The 18,607-nt window shown below is 45.4% G+C and overlaps 1 protein-coding gene and 1 long non-coding RNA gene across 2 annotated transcripts in view; both read left to right on the forward strand.

Annotated features, from left to right (window-relative positions):
* BORCS5 (BLOC-1 related complex subunit 5) overlaps positions 1–13,133 on the forward strand; it is a gene marked incomplete at its 5' end in the record, with an annotated part of 35,812 nt that extends 22,679 nt beyond the window's left edge. The window contains 2 exons of the mRNA XM_082255753.1: positions 8,779–8,936; positions 12,269–13,133. Of these exons, the coding sequence (XP_082111879.1) occupies positions 8,779–8,936; positions 12,269–12,499 (389 nt within the window). The 3' untranslated portion in view covers positions 12,500–13,133. The remainder of the gene's footprint in view (positions 1–8,778; positions 8,937–12,268) is intronic.
* The window catches only part of LOC309554153, a 476,173-nt gene that overhangs the window by 258,378 nt on the left and 199,188 nt on the right, over positions 1–18,607 (forward strand). The window lies entirely within an intron of this gene.

An 18,607-nucleotide genomic window follows, 5' to 3' on the forward strand; every position in this document is an offset into this window, starting at 1 on the left:
CTTCCGATCGAATTTTATCGGGCTCATCTGGACCTGCTGGCCCCACTGCTGGCCGCCCTGTTTAATGACTGTCTGGCGGAGGGGGCTCTCCCCCCCTCCATGGCGCAGGCCCATATAATTCTAATTCACAAATTTCCTAAAGATCCAAAATTGTGCGCCTCCTATCGGCCGATTGCTCTACTTAACAACGACCTAAAAATTCTCACGAAGATACTGGCGGCTAGGCTACAACCCCTGCTCCCCTCCGTTGTCGACCAGGACCAGACGGGCTTCATGGCTCACAGGTCCACGGACATTAACCTCCGCAGGCTCTTTACAAATTTACAGGCCAATCACACCAACTCTGGCTCCAGAGTCGTCGCCTCTCTCGACATTGAGAAGGCGTTCGACTCAGTGGAGTGGCTCTTCCTATGGGAAGTACTTCGGAGAATGGGTTTCCCGCTTTTATTTATACGCTGGCTACAAACCATCTATGCCTCCCCCGGAGCCGCCATTCGTCTCGGGGGAAGGCTGTCCTCAGTGTTTCAGTTGTCCCGGGGCACGCGGCAGGGCTGCCCTCTCTCCCCGGCCCTTTTTGCCATAGCCATGGAGCCCGTGGCGGAGGCCCTTCGGATCTCCCCACATGTTAAGGGCCTGAAGGTGGCGTGGTTGGAGGAGAGGGTAGCTCTGTACGCTGACGACCTACTCTTATTTCTTAACGATGCTGGACCGTCTCTCGGGGGTGCCCTCAGGATCCTGAATGCCTTCTCCGAGGTGACGGGACTCAAGGTTAACTGGTCCAAATCCCTACTGCTGGCAATCGATCCCGGGGCCAGGAGTGGGTGTGTGTCAGATGTCTCTCTCCAGTGGGTTGACGGCTTCACTTATCTTGGGGTGCGGGTCTCGCGGGACCCTGCTGATTTTATCACCCTGAACCTGGATCCGGCTGTAGCTGCAATTAGGGCCAAGCTGAAGGCGTGGGAGAACCTCCCTCTTTCCCTGTTAGGCAAGATCAATTTGATAAAAATGAAAATCCTACCTAAACTGACATATTTGTTTCGCCACTCTCCGCAGTGGATCCCGAAGTCCTTTTTCACTGCCTTGAACAAGATGTTCTCCAGTTTCTTGTGGGGCCCCCGCCCCCCCAGATATAAATTTGCCACCCTTATGCGCCCTCTCTCCCAGGGGGGACTGGCTTTCCCCGATTGTCACAAATATTTCTTGGCCTCTCAGCTGGTCACGGCTGTCTGGTGGCTGGCTCCGGAGGCTTCTAATTCCGCAGTGGTGGTGGAGGCCGCGGTGCTGGGTTCCACGGAGGCATTGTCCCTTCTCTTGTTTCGTGGGCCTCAGGCCCCCTACGGGTTGACTACCTCCATGCGCACGACGCTTCGGGCGTGGCGCCAGGGGCTCCCGTTGGAGTCTTACCCGAGCACCGCGTCCTCCCCGAGCGCCCCTCTGTGGAGGAACCCCTCCCTGCCCCACTTGTACAATCTCCCTGACCCGGTGCGATGGACTAAGTATAACATAAAGAGGGTCTCGGACCTCACGCCTGACTTGACTCTTCCGTCCTTCACATGTCTTGTTACAGACCGCAATATCCCCCCCTCGCACTTCTTCCACTATCTGCAGTTGTCCCACGCCTTCAGGGCCCAGTTTCCCCCTGAGAGTTCCCAGCTGGTGCAGCCGGATCTAGAGCGGGTCCTACGTTACGACTGCTCCTCTCGAGCGGTCTCGGTGCTACATCGCCATCTCCTCCGGGTCTCCTCTCCGGAACTCTTGGGCCTCCACTCTCGCTGGGCCCGGGATGTCCCGGACTTGGACTCGGAGGACTGGTTGCATATTTGGGATTCCCCGTTCAGGATTCTGGTCTCCATGCGTGACCGTCTGGTCCAGTTTAAAATTGTGCACAGGGCCTACCTCACCCCGCATCGCATGCACCGAATCTATCCTACACAGTCCCCGGAGTGTTGGCGCTGTGGGGGTGTTCCGGGAGATTTTTTTCACGTTTTTTGGACCTGTCCGAGACTTTCAGCCTATTGGTCTCGTATTTTTTCCGTGTCTTCTGCACTTCTGCAGATGGACCTGGAGCCCTCCCCCCGGCTTGGCCTCCTGGGGCTGTTGGATGACCTGGTGCCCAGGGTAGCGGACCGCACCCTCTTGGGCCTCCTACTTTTCTATGCCCGGAAAAACATTGCTTTGCATTGGTGTAGGCAGACTCCCCCCACGCTCCAGCACTGGAGAGATCTTGTGGATGGGGTTATCCCTCTATACCGGGACACCTATGCTCATAGGGGCTGCCCCAAAAAACATGACCGCGTCTGGCTGCGGTGGCTGGAGGGCTCCTCGGCCGCCCTGCTGGCATGCCCGGAGTGAGCTTGAACTCTCGGGCCTGCCACCCCGCTCTTCAATGGTTTGCTGCCTCCGCATGGGGGTGTGTTTTTTCCCTCTTTTTCTTTGGATATGCTGGTTGTGAACGCTGTATACCTACGCAATAGTATTGTGAATGGCAGTGTTGTGTTTACCTTTTCTGTGCCATGTAATTGACTGAATGCACCTATGTTGATTTTGTTTTATTGTATTGTGTTGTTGGTTTTCTCTGTTTTATACCAATAAAAAGATTTTCAAAAAAAAAGATCTATATAGAGGAATCTGGACCTCCTTCCTCCTGCTTGTGATCCTCCTAGTAATAACTAAAGATCTAATATAGTGCTCACGTGGCTGTTGTACGCTTACTATACGTGACTCGCAAACTCTTAGCCAGACACTGGATCTCCTCCCGCGTACCAACAGAGGGACAGTGGGTCGCACAAGTCAATGCATTGCTAATTATAGAAAAGTTGACCTATCAACATTGTAATGCCCACAAGAAATTTTACTCCTTGTGGCAGCCATGGTTGGATGACCCTACTCTGGCCCCACATCAACTGGTGTTGAATAGACTGCTGGAAGGTTGAGATACCCTGGAACTGTGTTTTTTGTATATTGGCCCCAGTGGGATACCTGGCCTTTACCTCTTCTCTTGCCCCTCCCCCCCCTTCTTCTACCCCTCCCCACCCACCCCCCTCCTTGGTTATTTTTTCCCTCCGCCTCCTTCGCGGACTAAGTGTATGTTTTCCCTTCTATTGTTGGATTTCTATCTCCTTCCCGTTAATGTGGTCTTTGAGCATTGTTCAGTACTGTTGTGGATGGCTAATTATTATTGTACAAGGACCTTGAATCACACCAATATGTTTGCTCTTTGCTTGTTGCACTTAACTGTGTTGTGTGTATCGAATGTTTGCCTTTCCAAAGGCTGTTTGTACAATGACTTATGCTCAATAAAAATCTATTTTTCTTGAAAAAAAAAAAAAAAAGATCTATATAGAGGAATCAGGACCTCCCTCATGCTGGTGATCCCTCTAGTAATAACTAAAGATCTATATAGAGGAATCAGGACCTCCCTCATGCTGGTGATCCCTCTAGTAATAAGTAAAGATCTATATAGAGGAATCAGGACCTCCCTCCTGCTGGTGATCCCTCTAGTAATAACTAAAGATCTATATAGAGGAAGTTGTCTGGATTTGGGGTTTAAACTTTTTTTTATCCCCATAATTCCTAATGGTGAACCTAATCTTTATCATTTAAAAAATGATCTAGATTGTAGCATCAGTATCGCAGCACAAATTACTTCTGTCAAAATAAAACCTACCAAGAACTGTAGTAACATTTTTGGGTTAAATACAAGTGAATACCCATGTGTCTAGGAGCAGGGTGAGATATCCAGTAAAAAAGCTTATCATAAAGAAATTCCCATGAAATAAAAGCGGTCTTTTCCCAACTGCGAATGACGCCATTCTGTTTTGTGTTGCCCTGATGTAAATAGGCCCGGGGCCTGACAATAAGTGGCGGGGTGTGTGGAGGGAGGGGGGAGCTGATCTTTGTATGACATCAGCCGATAAGAATGGAGTGAGGTCAGCCCTGGCTGCAGATGGTCCCTGCCTGCTTAACCCCTCGCTGTCACATCTCCCTGCAATCTCAAACCTCTCCCTCTCTGATCTGTGCATAGGAGAAATCCCCAAATCACAGATGTGTGTGTGTGTGTATATGTATATGTAATATACATATATACACACACACACACACACACATACAAAGGGAGGCATGAAGTAGAGGAGCATCGTTACAGTGGGGTGAAGTGAAAATTCCAAATGAAAGGAAACCCTAGCTGAACAACACTTAAGTACTTAAGTACTGACTATCATAAACAATTGCCATTTTTTTTTATAACCTATTGATTTTCACCCTATTTTTTTTATTCCTTGCTGCATCCAGGTGCTGATGATCTCCTGCAAAAGGTTTAGTAGATGTAAATCCTAACAGAGTTACATTTAGTTTATGTGTATTAATAACAAAAAGTAATATTTTTTAAGATAAAAAAAACATTTTAATCATACTTTTTGTTACATCTCAATGATGTTGATCCCCTGACACCACTTTGCAGCCACTTCCTGTTCATATGCACTCAAGCGATGGCTGCTTGGCATTTCTCAGGGCAGGTTTCCTGGGGGTGACAGTTATAGACCATGCCTGTGTAAATGTGGGTTGAAGTGGTCACTTGTAGTCTCCTTCAGAAGTCCATGTGGCAATGCAGGAGCACATTTGGGAGACCGTTCCAGAGCATTGTCAACTTTTAACAGGATGTTCCGGAACAAGGACCTTCATGGCAGGATCACCAGGGATTTTTTTGATGAACGCTGCAGTTTTAAAATTACTTTAAAGCGGTTGTAAACCCTAAAATAAAAAAAATAAAAAAAAAACCTGCAAGACAAAGGCATAATGAGCTAGTATGCATCGCATACTAGCCCATTATGTGTAACTTACTTTAGAACGAAGCCCCGACACGGACCCCCGGACATCGCTGCGGGCGCTGCCATGATCCCTCGCCGTCTCTTCCGGGTTCGGCGGCTCCGGCGCGGTGATTGGCCGGAGCCGTGATGACGTCACTCCCGCGCATGCGCGCGGGAGTGATTTTCCGGCAAACTCCCGGCAAATAAATTGAAGGTCTCCCCGGACCTTCAGAGCGCATGCGCCGCTTGCGCGAGCGGCTGCATGCACTGTAAATATCTCCTAAACCATGCCGGTTTAGGAGATATTATTTGTACCTACAGGTAAGCCTTATTATAGGCTTACCTGTAGGTAAAAGTGACAAAAAGCGGGATACTACCGCTTTAAGTGCATTTTGAAATGACAGTCACTTGGTAAATACTATGAGATAATGGTGATTGGGTTTACATTTATTTTAAAGTTAAACTCCAGGAAAAAAAAGACATTGTCTATGAGCCATGTGTGTTCCTACTTGAATCTTGATGTGTTTTGTGTATTTCTTCATGGTCTGTACAGTAACCTTTCCCTCTGTGTAGGAGCTTCCAGTAATAAAGACTGGTCACTACTGCTCTCTCTTTGTACAGGGTGACTGGTCTTCTCTCCGCCCCTTCCTGTAGTTCTCTGCAGGCAGCCTGGAGTGGGTGGAGCCTGCTGGGCCCCTCCCATACCTCTGCTTTCTCCAAAGACCATGTACAGCACAGTGATGATATCACTGCTGCTCTTACAAAGTAATGCAAACAAAAACACAAAAAAAGGGCGCACCGACCTAGCGCATTATCCTCAATATAGGCTTTATTATTAAAACATAAAAATGGCTACTCACAAACGCAGGTGGAAATCAATCACATCAAACTCATGAACTTGAGTATCAGAAGTAGTCCATAGTCTCATTAAGATGATGGCTGACGCGTTTCGAGGCATAAGCCTCTTCCTCAGAGCCCTGGATTTGGAAGGTGGAGGAGCTCAAGGTCTCTAACATCCACCAGCTCCATGATTTCATCATGGAGGAGTGGAGGAGGACTCCAGTGGCATCCTGTGAAGCTCTGGTGAACTCCATGTCCAAGAGGGTTAAGGAAAATAATGGAGGCCACACAAAATATTGACCCTTTGGGCCCAATTTGGACATTTTCACTTAGGGGTGTACTCACTTTTGTTGCCAGCGGTTTAGACATTATAGGCTGTGTGTTGAGTTATTTTGAGGGGACATTAAATTTACACTGTTATACAAGCTGTACACTCACTACTTTACATTGTAGCAAAGTGTCATTTCTTCAGTGTTGTCACATGAAAAGATATAATGAAATATTTACAAAAATGTGAGGAATATAGTCACTTTTGTGAGATACTCAGTGTTTCTCCACTCCGGTCCTCAGGACCCACTAACAGGCCAGGTTTGCAAGATAACAGAAATACATCACAGGTGATATTTGCTGCTCAGTGATTGCAGTACTCTAGTCTGCATCTCCCCAGGGTAATACTTGAAATCTGGCCTGTTAGTGGGTCCTGAGGACCGGAGTTGAGAACCACTGCTGTATATTGATTATACTACACAGCGCATCTTTAAACTGTAGAGTGTCTTCCCCAATATCCACCATGCATTAATACATAATAAAAATATAACATTGGTGCTTTAATATACTCTAAACCAGGGTGGAGATTTACCTGAACAGCATGGGAGAAGTCAAAGATCACTGGGCACACTGTCACCTCCTCACAACTGATTTAAACCACTAATTGCCTTACTACCATGTCACAATTGTGGGCATTGCACGGCAATCATGGGTTTAAATCAGGTGGGGAGTAGGCAATATATCGCCTCCTCACCACCAGTTAAACACACTCAGATAGCTTTTCAACAGTGCTTGCTGCACTTGGGAATGAGCCTTTAGTTGCATTCTGGAGTGGCACCCTTAGGGCTCAGTCATACATAAAATTGGGGGATGGTAAAACCCTGTGGTTGAGTCACAGGTTTACTGCCCTTAATCCCTACCTGCTTTAGCTGCTGAGGCACCAGCCAAAGGTGTACCCATTGATGGGTACTACTGCCTGCCAATTGCAACCTATTCGAGTAAATGGGGCCACTCTGCATGCGCCCTTCAACTGCATGCTTCTGCGAGGTGCAAGGGGCTAAAGCAGGTGGTGAGAAAGCAACCCAGCGCTGCCTGCTTTAACCCCTTGTTTGCTGTACAGCACAAGGTCGCAAGGCACTTGCAAAGTGGCCTCATTCATTTGAGTGAGTCATGCTTAGCAGGTGCTATACCCACCAACCATGTCAGGGTCTATAACTCTGCAACATATGTACATCCCTGGCCACTGAAGCTAAAGGGGGTGGCATGGGGGTAAAAACGTGTCTTAACTATGGGGTTTTACCACCCACCAAACTACACATGTAAATGGATCCTTAATGTTCTGAGCCCCCTCCAAGGCTGCTTTCACACTGATGTGCTGGGGCTTACCTGCACCGTAGTGCAGCACAGTGCATCTGCAATATTTCTTGGGTTAGCTGCCCTTTGCATGACTTCTATGATATGCTGCAGGTGTGGTGCAGTTTCTAACAGTGCACCAAAACTTCTGCAGTCAGAAAGTGCACCACAAGTGCAGGATATAATAGAAGTCTATAGCTAAGCGTAGAAAACCCACAGGAAAGCTGCAGGTACACTGCACTGCACCCACGGTGTGGGTAAACAGCAGAACATCAGTGTGAAAGAAATCCTATACTAATATTCCCAGTGTATTGCTTCACGCTGACCTAAAGATCTCTTCTTTCCTGCTGCTGGCACCACTCTGGGGACTGCTAGCCGGGGTAAGGGGTGGCGTGCAGTCGTTATCACTCTGCATAGGACAGGAGCCAGCACTATAGAGGAGGCATCCGATTATGCAGCTCCTGTTCCATACTAATGTTCCAACTCTACAAGTAGTCCCTCTGTATTGCACTCTGTTTAATGTTGTGGGATGATGGGTCAGCAAGCCTAGACCACGATCTACCAGTCACCTGGCCGCAATCTATTGGTATATCATAATCTACAGGTTGCTGACCCCTGCACTAAACCAAATATCAATTGCAAATATAAAAAAAAGTGTCAATGCAAACCTAAATACTTGCAGTATATTCTTATTTTAGCAAAAAGTCATGTGCTTTTACTCATCTGTCACTCCACCCACGTGTCACCACCAATACAGAGAACTCACCAGAAACCCGGGACCCCTCGCTTTGAGTGGGTCACAAAGCGCCTTATCCCACTGGGGATCACTCCTCCAGAAACCGGACCAAATATTTACTCTCCAATACCGTCAAACAACCGGAAAAAAAGAAGAGCTCCAATAATGTAAAACCTTTTCTTTTTATATTTTATCTCCACAATAAAACTACAAGCATAACTGCTTACTTTATATAGTGAGTGTTGTATAGAATAAACAATATAATGTGCATTAGCAACTGCAGCAAGTTAGGCAGAGCCAATTTAGTTTTACTGACTTGAATGGCACCCAACATCACTTAGCTCTTTCTCTCCCTTAAATTCATTGGATTTCAGTTCTTTTAGTCATGGATACATCACATATTGGTGTTACATAGGGAAGTCTGCATGTAGATACTGTCTGCCTAGAAACATCCACTCCTTTCAGACAGAACTGCTCAGAAAGATATTAGATAAACAGCACCATGCCCCCCCCCCCACCATAAGAAGTTTGAATTGCATAGAGAGGCATAGGGATGCAGTGATGATGTCACTGTGTCAGATGTCTAAAATAAGGTAAGTAATGAAATTTGATAAAGGAGGAAACAAAGAAGGTAAAATATAAGAGGATTATACGTTGGCTTTTTTGCGCATGGAGTATCCAAAGCTTCAATTATGACACTTGCTGTTTTAATGGAAAAAAATGATCGATTTGTTACATTCATAAAGCATCTGGGTCTAAATCTGGTCTTTTTTACAGGTCTACTGAGTGGTCAGACCTCCCCACCCAACGTACGTCTGGAGCGTCTTGACTCCCCGCAGGTGCTGCAGCTGTGTGTGCGCTACCAAGATCATCTACACCAGTGCGCCGAGGCAGTGGCCTTCGACCAGAATGCACTGGTGAAACGTATAAAAGAGGTAAGCTCCACGTCGAAGAGCACCACAGTACGGTGTGTATACAACTGACAATATTACGTGTGGTCATTCTCATGATGAACTCTAGTTTCCTGTGACAATAATTTTTGCATCTAACTGATCATATGGGCATGCATGGACTTTTTCTTATGGGTGGAACTTGGGCAGGACCATGAATGACAGTACTGACCAGGTAAGGTCTAAGGCACACGAGCATTTTCATGTATCTAATGTAAATTATGACATTATTTCCTCATCTAACTGCTTTGTAAAGCTGCCCATAGTAATAAATGACTACGCAGGTTTGCACTGCTACTTGCCTAAACCTGCACACGCGTAAAACCATATGCCCCTGGATGCAAAAAGCTATGTAAGCCTGTATACACCTATTCATTATTATGGGCAGCTGTATGCACCACACAAAAAAATATCCTGTAAAGCGCACAGGAAAAGAAAGCCATATGGGGATGAATGAATAATAATACACAAGGGAGGGGAGGGAATTACCAATGTATATATTTTATTGTGCAGTCAGTGTAGAAAAAATGGTGTCTGGTTTCAGCCAATTGGCTAATAGGTGTGATGAGGTGAAAAAATGAAAATTTCACATAGACAACATATAACAAAAACAATATGCGGTTAAAAGAAAATACATGAAAAATGCATCCAGACGCCAGGTAATCCTTGGCATAGTGGGCAAGATCCCCACAGCAACAAGCCGTATAAAAAATGTATCAACAAGAAATGAGTAAGGGGATGCCACGTATGCCAAGCCCCTGGATGCTCGAGCTGGGATGCTAAAATGGGAATGGAAGGTGAAGGGAAGCACAGGTACTGAAAGTGTAGGGAAAAGGATAATGGGAAGGACACAAGGAGAAAGAAGAGTAGAACTCTGTGCAGAGAAATGAGAGGGAAATATGTGTGCAAGGCTCCAAATTGGGAATACTCTGTTTATGATTCCGCTGGATAATGTCTCTAGGGACGTAGATCCAAAAAGGTTACTAGTTCAGCTTGCCATGTAAAGTTCCACAGTCAATTCCTCAGATGCAAGTAGCCTTCTTTCAAACCTGTCCCTTTGGTATTATGGTAGTGCAAATACTGGCAACAGAAGTTAAATGAAATGTCACATCATCTAATTCCTGTCTCCTGATAAATGAGTCCAACAGAGGTGTTACTTGAGCTTGCCATAAAGTAGATGCATACTACCACTGACAAAATAATTTGCTGTAATTGACCCCTTTCGAAGACCGTCCCTGTGATTCACAAGCAGTGCAAAGTAAATGACGACAAAATTCATGCAAAATGTCCCATTATCCCATTCTTCCCAAAGCCCTCCTTGCATGATAGTAAAATGGATGAAAAGAGTGTGGTTTACAATGAAGATTTCAAAGTCCATGTATAGTAATCAATGACCAACAATTAAATAGAGTGCAGACAAGAATATCCAGTATCTTAAAATTAAATCTGGTTATTTAGTTCATCCAATAGTCATCAATGAAGTGTCTTGCATTTATGTGCAAAATAATTGAATTGTGGACAGTACTTAGCTTTGAAGGCTCTGGTATCTTTCCATAGACGCATCCAGTTGATCCATCCTTCAGATCCGGCCACAAATAGCTCCAATGATCCGCTTTCCAAATGATGGTGAACTTAAGGAGGGGGATTCCCAGTACCAATGGGATATTTAGTGGCCAAATGGTATAAGGGCGTCTTCTATTGCGCAGCCGTTTGCCGCCCGCTGTCCATGCGGGGATCCCGGAAGTGGCATCCTTTTGCCAATGACGTCAACGCATTTCGCTGTGCTAGTGCGTAGCTTCATCTGTATGTCGGGTTGTGTACTGCGGGTAGTAGGAACCGCCTCTCCAATTATTTAAAGGAACTCTTTTCTGTTTATGTTGAAATTTTTTCATTTTTGCACACATGGGAGTACCGTTGTATAGTCGGAGAGGGAATAGAAAAAAATATATAAAGAGAAAAAAAGTATATCTTATTGTATACTGCAGGAACAAATAGGGAATGAAAAAATTAGAGGACAGAGGAGGGGGAGTAAGGAGTGAAATAGAAAGGAAAAAGGGGGGGAGGAGGGAAGAGGGTGGGAACAGAGGATAAGCAAAAAAGGAAACATAGACAATTAAATGACATTTTGTATGCACCATCTGTGTCTCCTGGGCACTGAAATATGCCAACAATTTTTATATTAGATGCCCAAAAAGCACCCATGTGTATGGGGCCTAACATGTACAATAGGCTGGATTCACACCATGTGCATTGCGTTTAGCATGCTCTAAAGCATACACCTTTCCTTGTTGATGTTTTTGAACATTCTGTACATTTTAAGGAGTGTGTAAATGCATGTTTATGCATATTTAGTGCTACTTTGTTGGGTTCTGTCAGCCAAAATAATGCTGAGTAAAGTTGAGGTTGCTTTGAGAGGGGCTGCTTACTATGTCCTGGAAATATGATAAAATGAAAGTTATGTGTGTTTATATGTGCTGCCATTGCCATCCATAGGGCACGCAACACTTGTTGATGGGCTAAAAAATTACCCTGAACTTTTTTTTGCTTGGTGCAGAGCACAGATGTGAACTAACCATAAACAATGGCAAAGCATGCATTGACGTGTTTCAAAATGTGTGTGCAATCACCAAGAAATGAAGGGTCCTATATGCACTGGACGTGTGGAGTTGATGCATGTTGATATGCCTTTATTGCATTTCATTGATGTGCATTTTTTTCCACAGCAGAAGCCAAAATACTTTGTTTTCATTAACGAGCGCTGCAGCACACTGTGACGGGTTGTATATCATTGCAGAGGGGTGCACTGCGTTTCAAATGCAGCATGTTCAGTTTCCACCCAGTGAACATCAGTGTAGCTCATTTATTTGAACTACTGGAAACAATAGATGTCAGCTTGCCATTACACTGAGTCTGTGATGAGCAACACAGCCCAACAGACGAGGCACGAATGAGCCTGTAACTCAACAGATGACTATATCCATCAATGGGCAAAGTTCTGGTGATCAGGAGGCCCAGAGTACATAGTGACTTGCTCCATCCACCTATAGCAGTGCCAATTTGAATTGCTTTACACAGGCAGCCAAAGGGGAGGTCCTGTATAAAGGTTAACTGCAGAGAAAGGGACAGGGTGATGGGATAAGGATGACAGCTTGTAGGCATTATCTTTAATCTAAAAGCTAGCCATTAATAGCAGCTCTCATGTTTCCATGCAGATGTCTCTTTTAAATTGAACAGCATTGAATTTGGGGGTTGACATCTTGTGGTCAGTTTTTTGTGCAAATTGTAAATATAATTTTCTTCTCTTGCTCATGCAACAGATGGATGCTTCTGTGGACACCCTATATAGCTACATGCAGGAACGCCAGAAGCGTTTTGCCAAATATGCTGAGCAGATCCAAAAGGTGAATGAAATGTCAGCCATTTTGAGACGGATTCAAATGGGGATTGATCAGACGGTGCCACTGATGGAGAAGCTGAATGCTATGCTGCCTGAGGGCGAGAGGCTAGAGCCCTTCTGCATGAGTCCAGACAGGGAGCATAAACCTTAAAGGCCTGCATCTGTTTATCACAGATTGCTCAGAGGGAAGCAAGTAAGATCGTTATTGGAATACAGACAGACCTGAATTTCACCCACTAGATAGATCCTCCTAAGGCGCCCAAGTCTGAAGACACAAAGCTTGCTGGGATTACTCAGAATCCCAAGCCTTCTCTGCTCCTCAGCGATATGAACTGCCAGGCTTTAAAAGTGTTGCACATGTTCCAGCAATTAAACTGTGTTATATAATTCCTGAAACTGTTAAAACATTCTTTGCATCCAGGAGACATCTCTTCCATCAAAATGTACTGGTGCAAGACATAAGTGGACTGCCTCTTGGAAAGAAGTTCTAAAAGGACTGTTGGGAGTATAAATATTAGAGCTGCCCATCTCTGGGGCTATCATTCAGATCCTGGGAGTATAAAAATATTGAAGCTGCCATTCTAAACCTGACTTTATTATTGAATCACTCATCTGGAACAATGTATGCAGAACAGGAGTCCAGACATCATTAGCTGTATGCTTGTTCTAGTAAAGTGATTGGCTAGTTAATACAAAGCACCTGAATGATGGCATCCTCACAAGCCAAGTGTCATTACTTCATGGTATCTGGGTGGTCTTGTTTTGGGAATAGCGTTATTTTTTGCCCCCTGATTAAAGTGGACCTTTCCCCATACTGCGAAAATTATTTCACTCTATGCCAGTTATCCAATGTACTTACAAGCCCAGTGAATCCTGCATTGTCCTTTTTCTGGTGTTGTCTTACACATTACATGCTGCCATAAACTTAGGAGCTCTCACATACGTTTATCATCTATGGCCTTGCGGCCTTCCAGGGTGTGTGATATGTATCCTAGGAGGCTGGGCACAAAAAAAGGCTACATCACCCTTACCTAGGTGGGGAACAGAGAAGTTAAGCATTTTGGGGGGGGGATCGTTCCTTTGCATGGCCAGACAAATTTCTGAGCGCCTCTCTGTTGGTGTAGAGCATAGACGCCGTCCAGTTCCTGAATCCCAAACTCTTTTGTCATCCCAGAGAACTGGGCACCGCATTATCAAAGACGAGGCAGCTTCTGCACCAATGGGTGAGAGAGACAATTCATTGTGTCTGTAAATATTCAGCCAGATTTCTGTGATTTTTTTGTTTTAGGAAAATGATCTGTAATATTCATCTCCATCCATGCAAACTGTCTTGTGCCCATTGTCCAAGCACAGCTATTAAAATATTTATTATACCTTTTATCTGAAAATCCATGACTGGCTTTTGATGATAGCACTCTGTCTCTATACAATCGATAGGAAATGTTTGCGTGTCAGAAGATTTGTGAAGGTATTGTACATTGATTGCACTTTTATGCCTCCCCCTCACTTACACCACTGCGGCATTCGGTCTTTTCTTTGGCCTATTTCTGATCATCTTTAAACTGGCAGTGCCCATCTTGAGCTCTCCCTTGTGTAGAGTCTAAATTTTCTTCCTTATAAAAGGTGGAAACTTAAAGCTAAAATCCACCCTCAACAGACCCAACTTTAGGGTGCGACTGCAAGCACTTAGTGGATGAAAGCTGCCTCTGCAGAAGATCAAACGTCCGCCTAGTAGAACTTTGAAAAGGTATGAAAAGAGGACCAAGTGTGGTGACCCTACAAAGTTGGGCTACAGATTCCTGGTGCCATAATGTCCAGGAAACTCCCACTGACCTGGTGGAGTGGACCCACAAATGCACTGGAGAAAGATTTGTCCTTGATCGTATAAGCTCTAGGGATTCGTTTTAACTTAAAGTAGGATGTCCTTTGCAAGGTCTTGCAGATAGGGCAAAAAGGAAATCTGACCTCCTGATAGAAGCTGTTGCTATGAGTTAGAATTTGATGGCTGTGTCTACTCTATGTCCAGGCAATGAAGAGCAATTTCCTTTTAGGTGCTTTGGAGCAGAGCATACAGATGGAAGGAAAATATCATCATTGCGGTGGAATATTGATAGCACCTTAAGCTGGCCATAGATGTGTAATTTTTTTCTTTTTGTTTTTTTGCTCAGCCAGTAGGTTGAATTGGAAAAAAAAAAAAAATGAACAGATTCCTCCATCCACACAAACGACAAGGTGGATAAAGAAATGGACTTCAGTCAAACAGGGATGGCCACACACTGATGGAAATTCAGACGGGTCCTGCTGAATTTCGATCCTTCTATGGCCAGCTTTAGAAAGAACTGATGGGTCTTGGGTGTAGAACTACATTGTCAATGAGGAATAGCTCCTTACAAGAGAGAGTTGCCAACTGAGAAAGTCAGATATAATTGTAAAAAAAGGCCACTTTGCAATAGAGATCATCTAAGGCAGTGTTTGTCCACTGGGGTTCCGCCAAAATCTACCGTTCATCACAAGCAGGTAAAAAGTCAATTGCATCTCCATATAGCTGACAGGCTGCAGGGCGCAGAGAAAAAAAAAAAATTTACATCACTGTCTTGTGCCAATCCCAGCCAGCCCTCCCCTCCGGTCCATTCCAGGTGACTGTGTGACATCACGTGGAAGGGTGGGCAGGAATCAGCTCACAAAATACAATCCATCCCAGCAGCTTCCCTGAGCTACAGATCCCAGTATTTTGCCCTCCAGGTTTCTCCTGGCTCCCCTGTACTGTTCCCTCCTGAATCCTCTGTGTTCTGCCCTGCTGTGCCCCGTACACTGCTTATCTCAAGTTTGACCCATTATTGAGCATCTGTGCCAAAAAAGCAAGCATTAGGTTCACATTACGGAGGAACCAGCCAGATTGTACCCAAGTTGATTGATCAACTTGGGTACAACCAGCATGTCGGATTTGTCATGCTATAGCTGCTAACAATAATCACTGTGTGTTCTCCCTACAGGGATGGCTCCCCATTCTATGCATTAAGGTAAAATAAAAAAACCTGTGTCACTGACTCGCCCCCTCAGCAATTCTATTGCACAGAGCAGGTAAGTCATGTACGTTGTTTTAGAAAAAAAAATATTTTTTTTTCTTTTACAACCAATTTAAGGCTAGGCTGGAGACCCACCAAGCTAGGGAGGTCCTTTCTTGGCTGGCCAGGGGCATGAGTAGGTCAAGGAAGGAGCATGCTTGTTCCAGGTCAACAAGAAGTTGTGCTGGAGAGATTTCAAATGTAATTGGGTTAACAGCACAGCCGTAAAGGAGGCTACCGTGAGGCCTAGGACTCTCAATAATAATTTCGTTATTGGATTTCCCTGTGACCTCAATTCTCAAGAAGGCTCTCTGGAGAAAGCATTTTCTTCTCTGGAAGCAAAACCCTTGCTTGGGATGTGTCCAGAGCCAGGCCCAAGATTTTCAGGCAAAGATGAGCGTGGAGGGCAAATTTTTGGAGAGGAGTCCTTGAGAAGAAGGTCATCCAGATAACATCTGACCTGGATGCCCTGAATTCTTAGAAGGTACTACGACCTTATTAATAATCCGGGAGCAGAGGATAGGCCAAAAGGCTGTGCGACAAACTGGAAATGATTTTCTTTCACTGCAAAGTCCAGAAATTGCTGCTGGGGTGGATAAAATGGGAATATCCAGACAGGCATCTTTTATGTCTATGGATGCCAGGTCTTACCCTGGTCTCAGAGAGGCAATAACTGACCTTGCAGATTCCATGTGAAATTGTTGAATTTGAAGGGATTTGTTTAGGGGTTTTAGGCCCGGGATAGGAAAAATACCCTCACTAGGTTTAGATACTGTGAAAAGGTAAAACATGTCTTGCAGAGGTACTGGTATGACTCCCTAAAGTCTTTTTTTTTCTCTATTAAAATAAACATGCAATTACTAACCTGGTCTGTGCAGTGGTTTTGCACAGGGCAGCCCGCATCCTCCTCTTCTCGGGTCCCTAGCTGGAGCTCCTGCTGAGTACCCCCCCCCCCCAGAAGACAGCAGCTAGCTATGGGAGCACCTGAGCCAAGCCCCAGCTCCATGTATCCATTTAGACATGGAGCTGTAGTTTAGCCCTGTCCCCTTTCCTCATTAGCTAACTTAATTTTGATTGACAGCAGTGGGAGCCAATGGCGCACCACTGCTGTTTCTCAGCCATTTAGGAGGGAGAGTCCTGGACAACCAAGGCATTCGTGGACATCGCTGGTTTAGGATGGGGCTCAGGTAAGTATGAGGGGGGCTGCTGCAAAAAGAAGGCTTTTTATCTTAAAGCGGAGTTCCAGCCAAAAGTGGAACTTCCGCTTTAGGCAGTTCTAACCCCTTGACATGCCACATTTGGCATGTCATTTTTTTGGGGGGGGGGGGGGGGAGCGGGTACCTCTCTCCCTCCCTCCCTGCAATCGTCTGGGACATGTCAGAGGTCTCAGAAGATTGCCGGCCAATCACGACGCGTAGCGCAACTCGCGCATGCGCAGTGCCTACCCGGCTGTGAAGCCGACAACTGTCACAGCCGTGTGCCCACACCAGTGATGCCGGCGCTGTAGACAGAGTGGGAGAAGAGCGAGGCGGGCGGCCGAATCGCTGGACCGTTGGACAGCTGAGTGTGTGTTTGGGCTGGAACTCCGCTTTAATGCATAGAATGCATTAAGATTAAAAAAAAAAAACCTTCTGCCTTTACAATCACTTGCTCATGGACACATTTTGGTTGATTTGATGGATGAAAATGGTAAAGGGTGGAGCTCTTAACTCGGTTTTGTGTCAGAGAGACAGGCAAACTGTGACAGACATCCCCCCACTCTGTAAGGGTCCCCCTTCATTTAAAGGACTTGGGGAAATACCTGGTAGGCTGAGTCTTTTGCCGAAAGGAAGGGCTGAACTTAGGTTTTGAAGTTGAAGCCTGGGTAGAGCAATTAGGTGCTCTGCATTTTGAAGAGATAGAAACTCCTGGGGGCAAGGTTTTTTTTTTTAATCTTCTGCTGTGATAGTAGAACCTTCCCTCCTGTGACATATTTAATGAATTTATCAAGCGCCGCAGCAAAAAAGACGTTCGCCTTCAAAAGGGTGTCTTCTATAGGCAGCTTCGGCTATTTAAGCTACAAGATTCTGTGAATGCGAATGGAGATAAGAGAAATTTGTTTCATTGCGTGTTCAAGGGCATCCACATAAAAGAACAGAACGGAAAGTAATTGCTCAGTTAAGGCATGGTCCTGGCATACAGAATCATGTTGGTCGTTCATTGCCCTAGTCCTCTTATCTGCAGTTTGACAGGCAGAAATCACAGCAATAGCTGCTTGCAGAGCTGTGCATAGAAATGTAAAGAGCATTTAGTAGCGTTTCAAACGTCTTATCTGCAGAATCTTTGAATTAAGGAAAATCTTCAGTTGGTACAGCGAGATGTTTAAGACTTAGATGGCAGGATAAACTACTGGAACAGACTTATTTATTAGGGAGTACTTTTTCCACCGGATAGAGTGTGCAATGATTTTCTAGATTGACCCAATTCTACTTGTTCATGAACTGGGAATGCCTTTTTGGATTTTGCTGGACTCTTTGTTTTCAAAAGTGCATAGCAAGAAGGAGGATAAACAAGTGAGACAACGCCAAGGCTTTTGCACACAGCAGAGGTGTGCTTATTCACAATAGAAAGCATTTTGAGTGAAGATGCAATTTCAGGGGGAGGAGCTAGCTGGAGAAAGGGTTTGGTGTTTTGGAACCCTAGACAAAGATAACTATATTAAAGCCATTAGATGTACATTAAAATGTGACAAATCTGCCCTTGTCTGGTACGCTGTTTGTGGCATGCCAGGAATGTACAGAGTCTGATGTAGAGATCAGGGTTAAAAATTGGGTTGCAAGGTAAGCATCATGAGTCTGAGGCTTGGTGATGTGCAGGCCTTAGGCAGAGTGAATGTTTGTCTAAGCCAGGTATGTGCAAACTGTGGCCCTCCAGCTGCTGCAAAACTATAAGTCCCATCATACCTCTGCCGTTGGGTGTCATGCTTGTAGCTGTCAGAGTCTTGCTATGCCTCATGAGACTTGTGGTTCTACAACAGCTGGAAGGTCACAGTTTGCATATCCCTGGGCTAAGCTTTTGCCTGGTTCCTGCTATAGTTACAGGTGGGGTGGGGGGGTAATCCCCTGTGGGCAGCGATTCGGCTCCCCTCCCACTTCTCAGCCTCCTCCTGACCCCCATTCCAGGCTGAAGCTCTGCTCCAGGTACTCTGTACTCAC

The sequence above is a fragment of the Pelophylax lessonae genome, assembly GCF_965119305.1.
Source record: "Pelophylax lessonae genome assembly, chromosome: 4".
Lineage (NCBI taxonomy): Eukaryota > Metazoa > Chordata > Amphibia > Anura > Ranidae > Pelophylax > Pelophylax lessonae.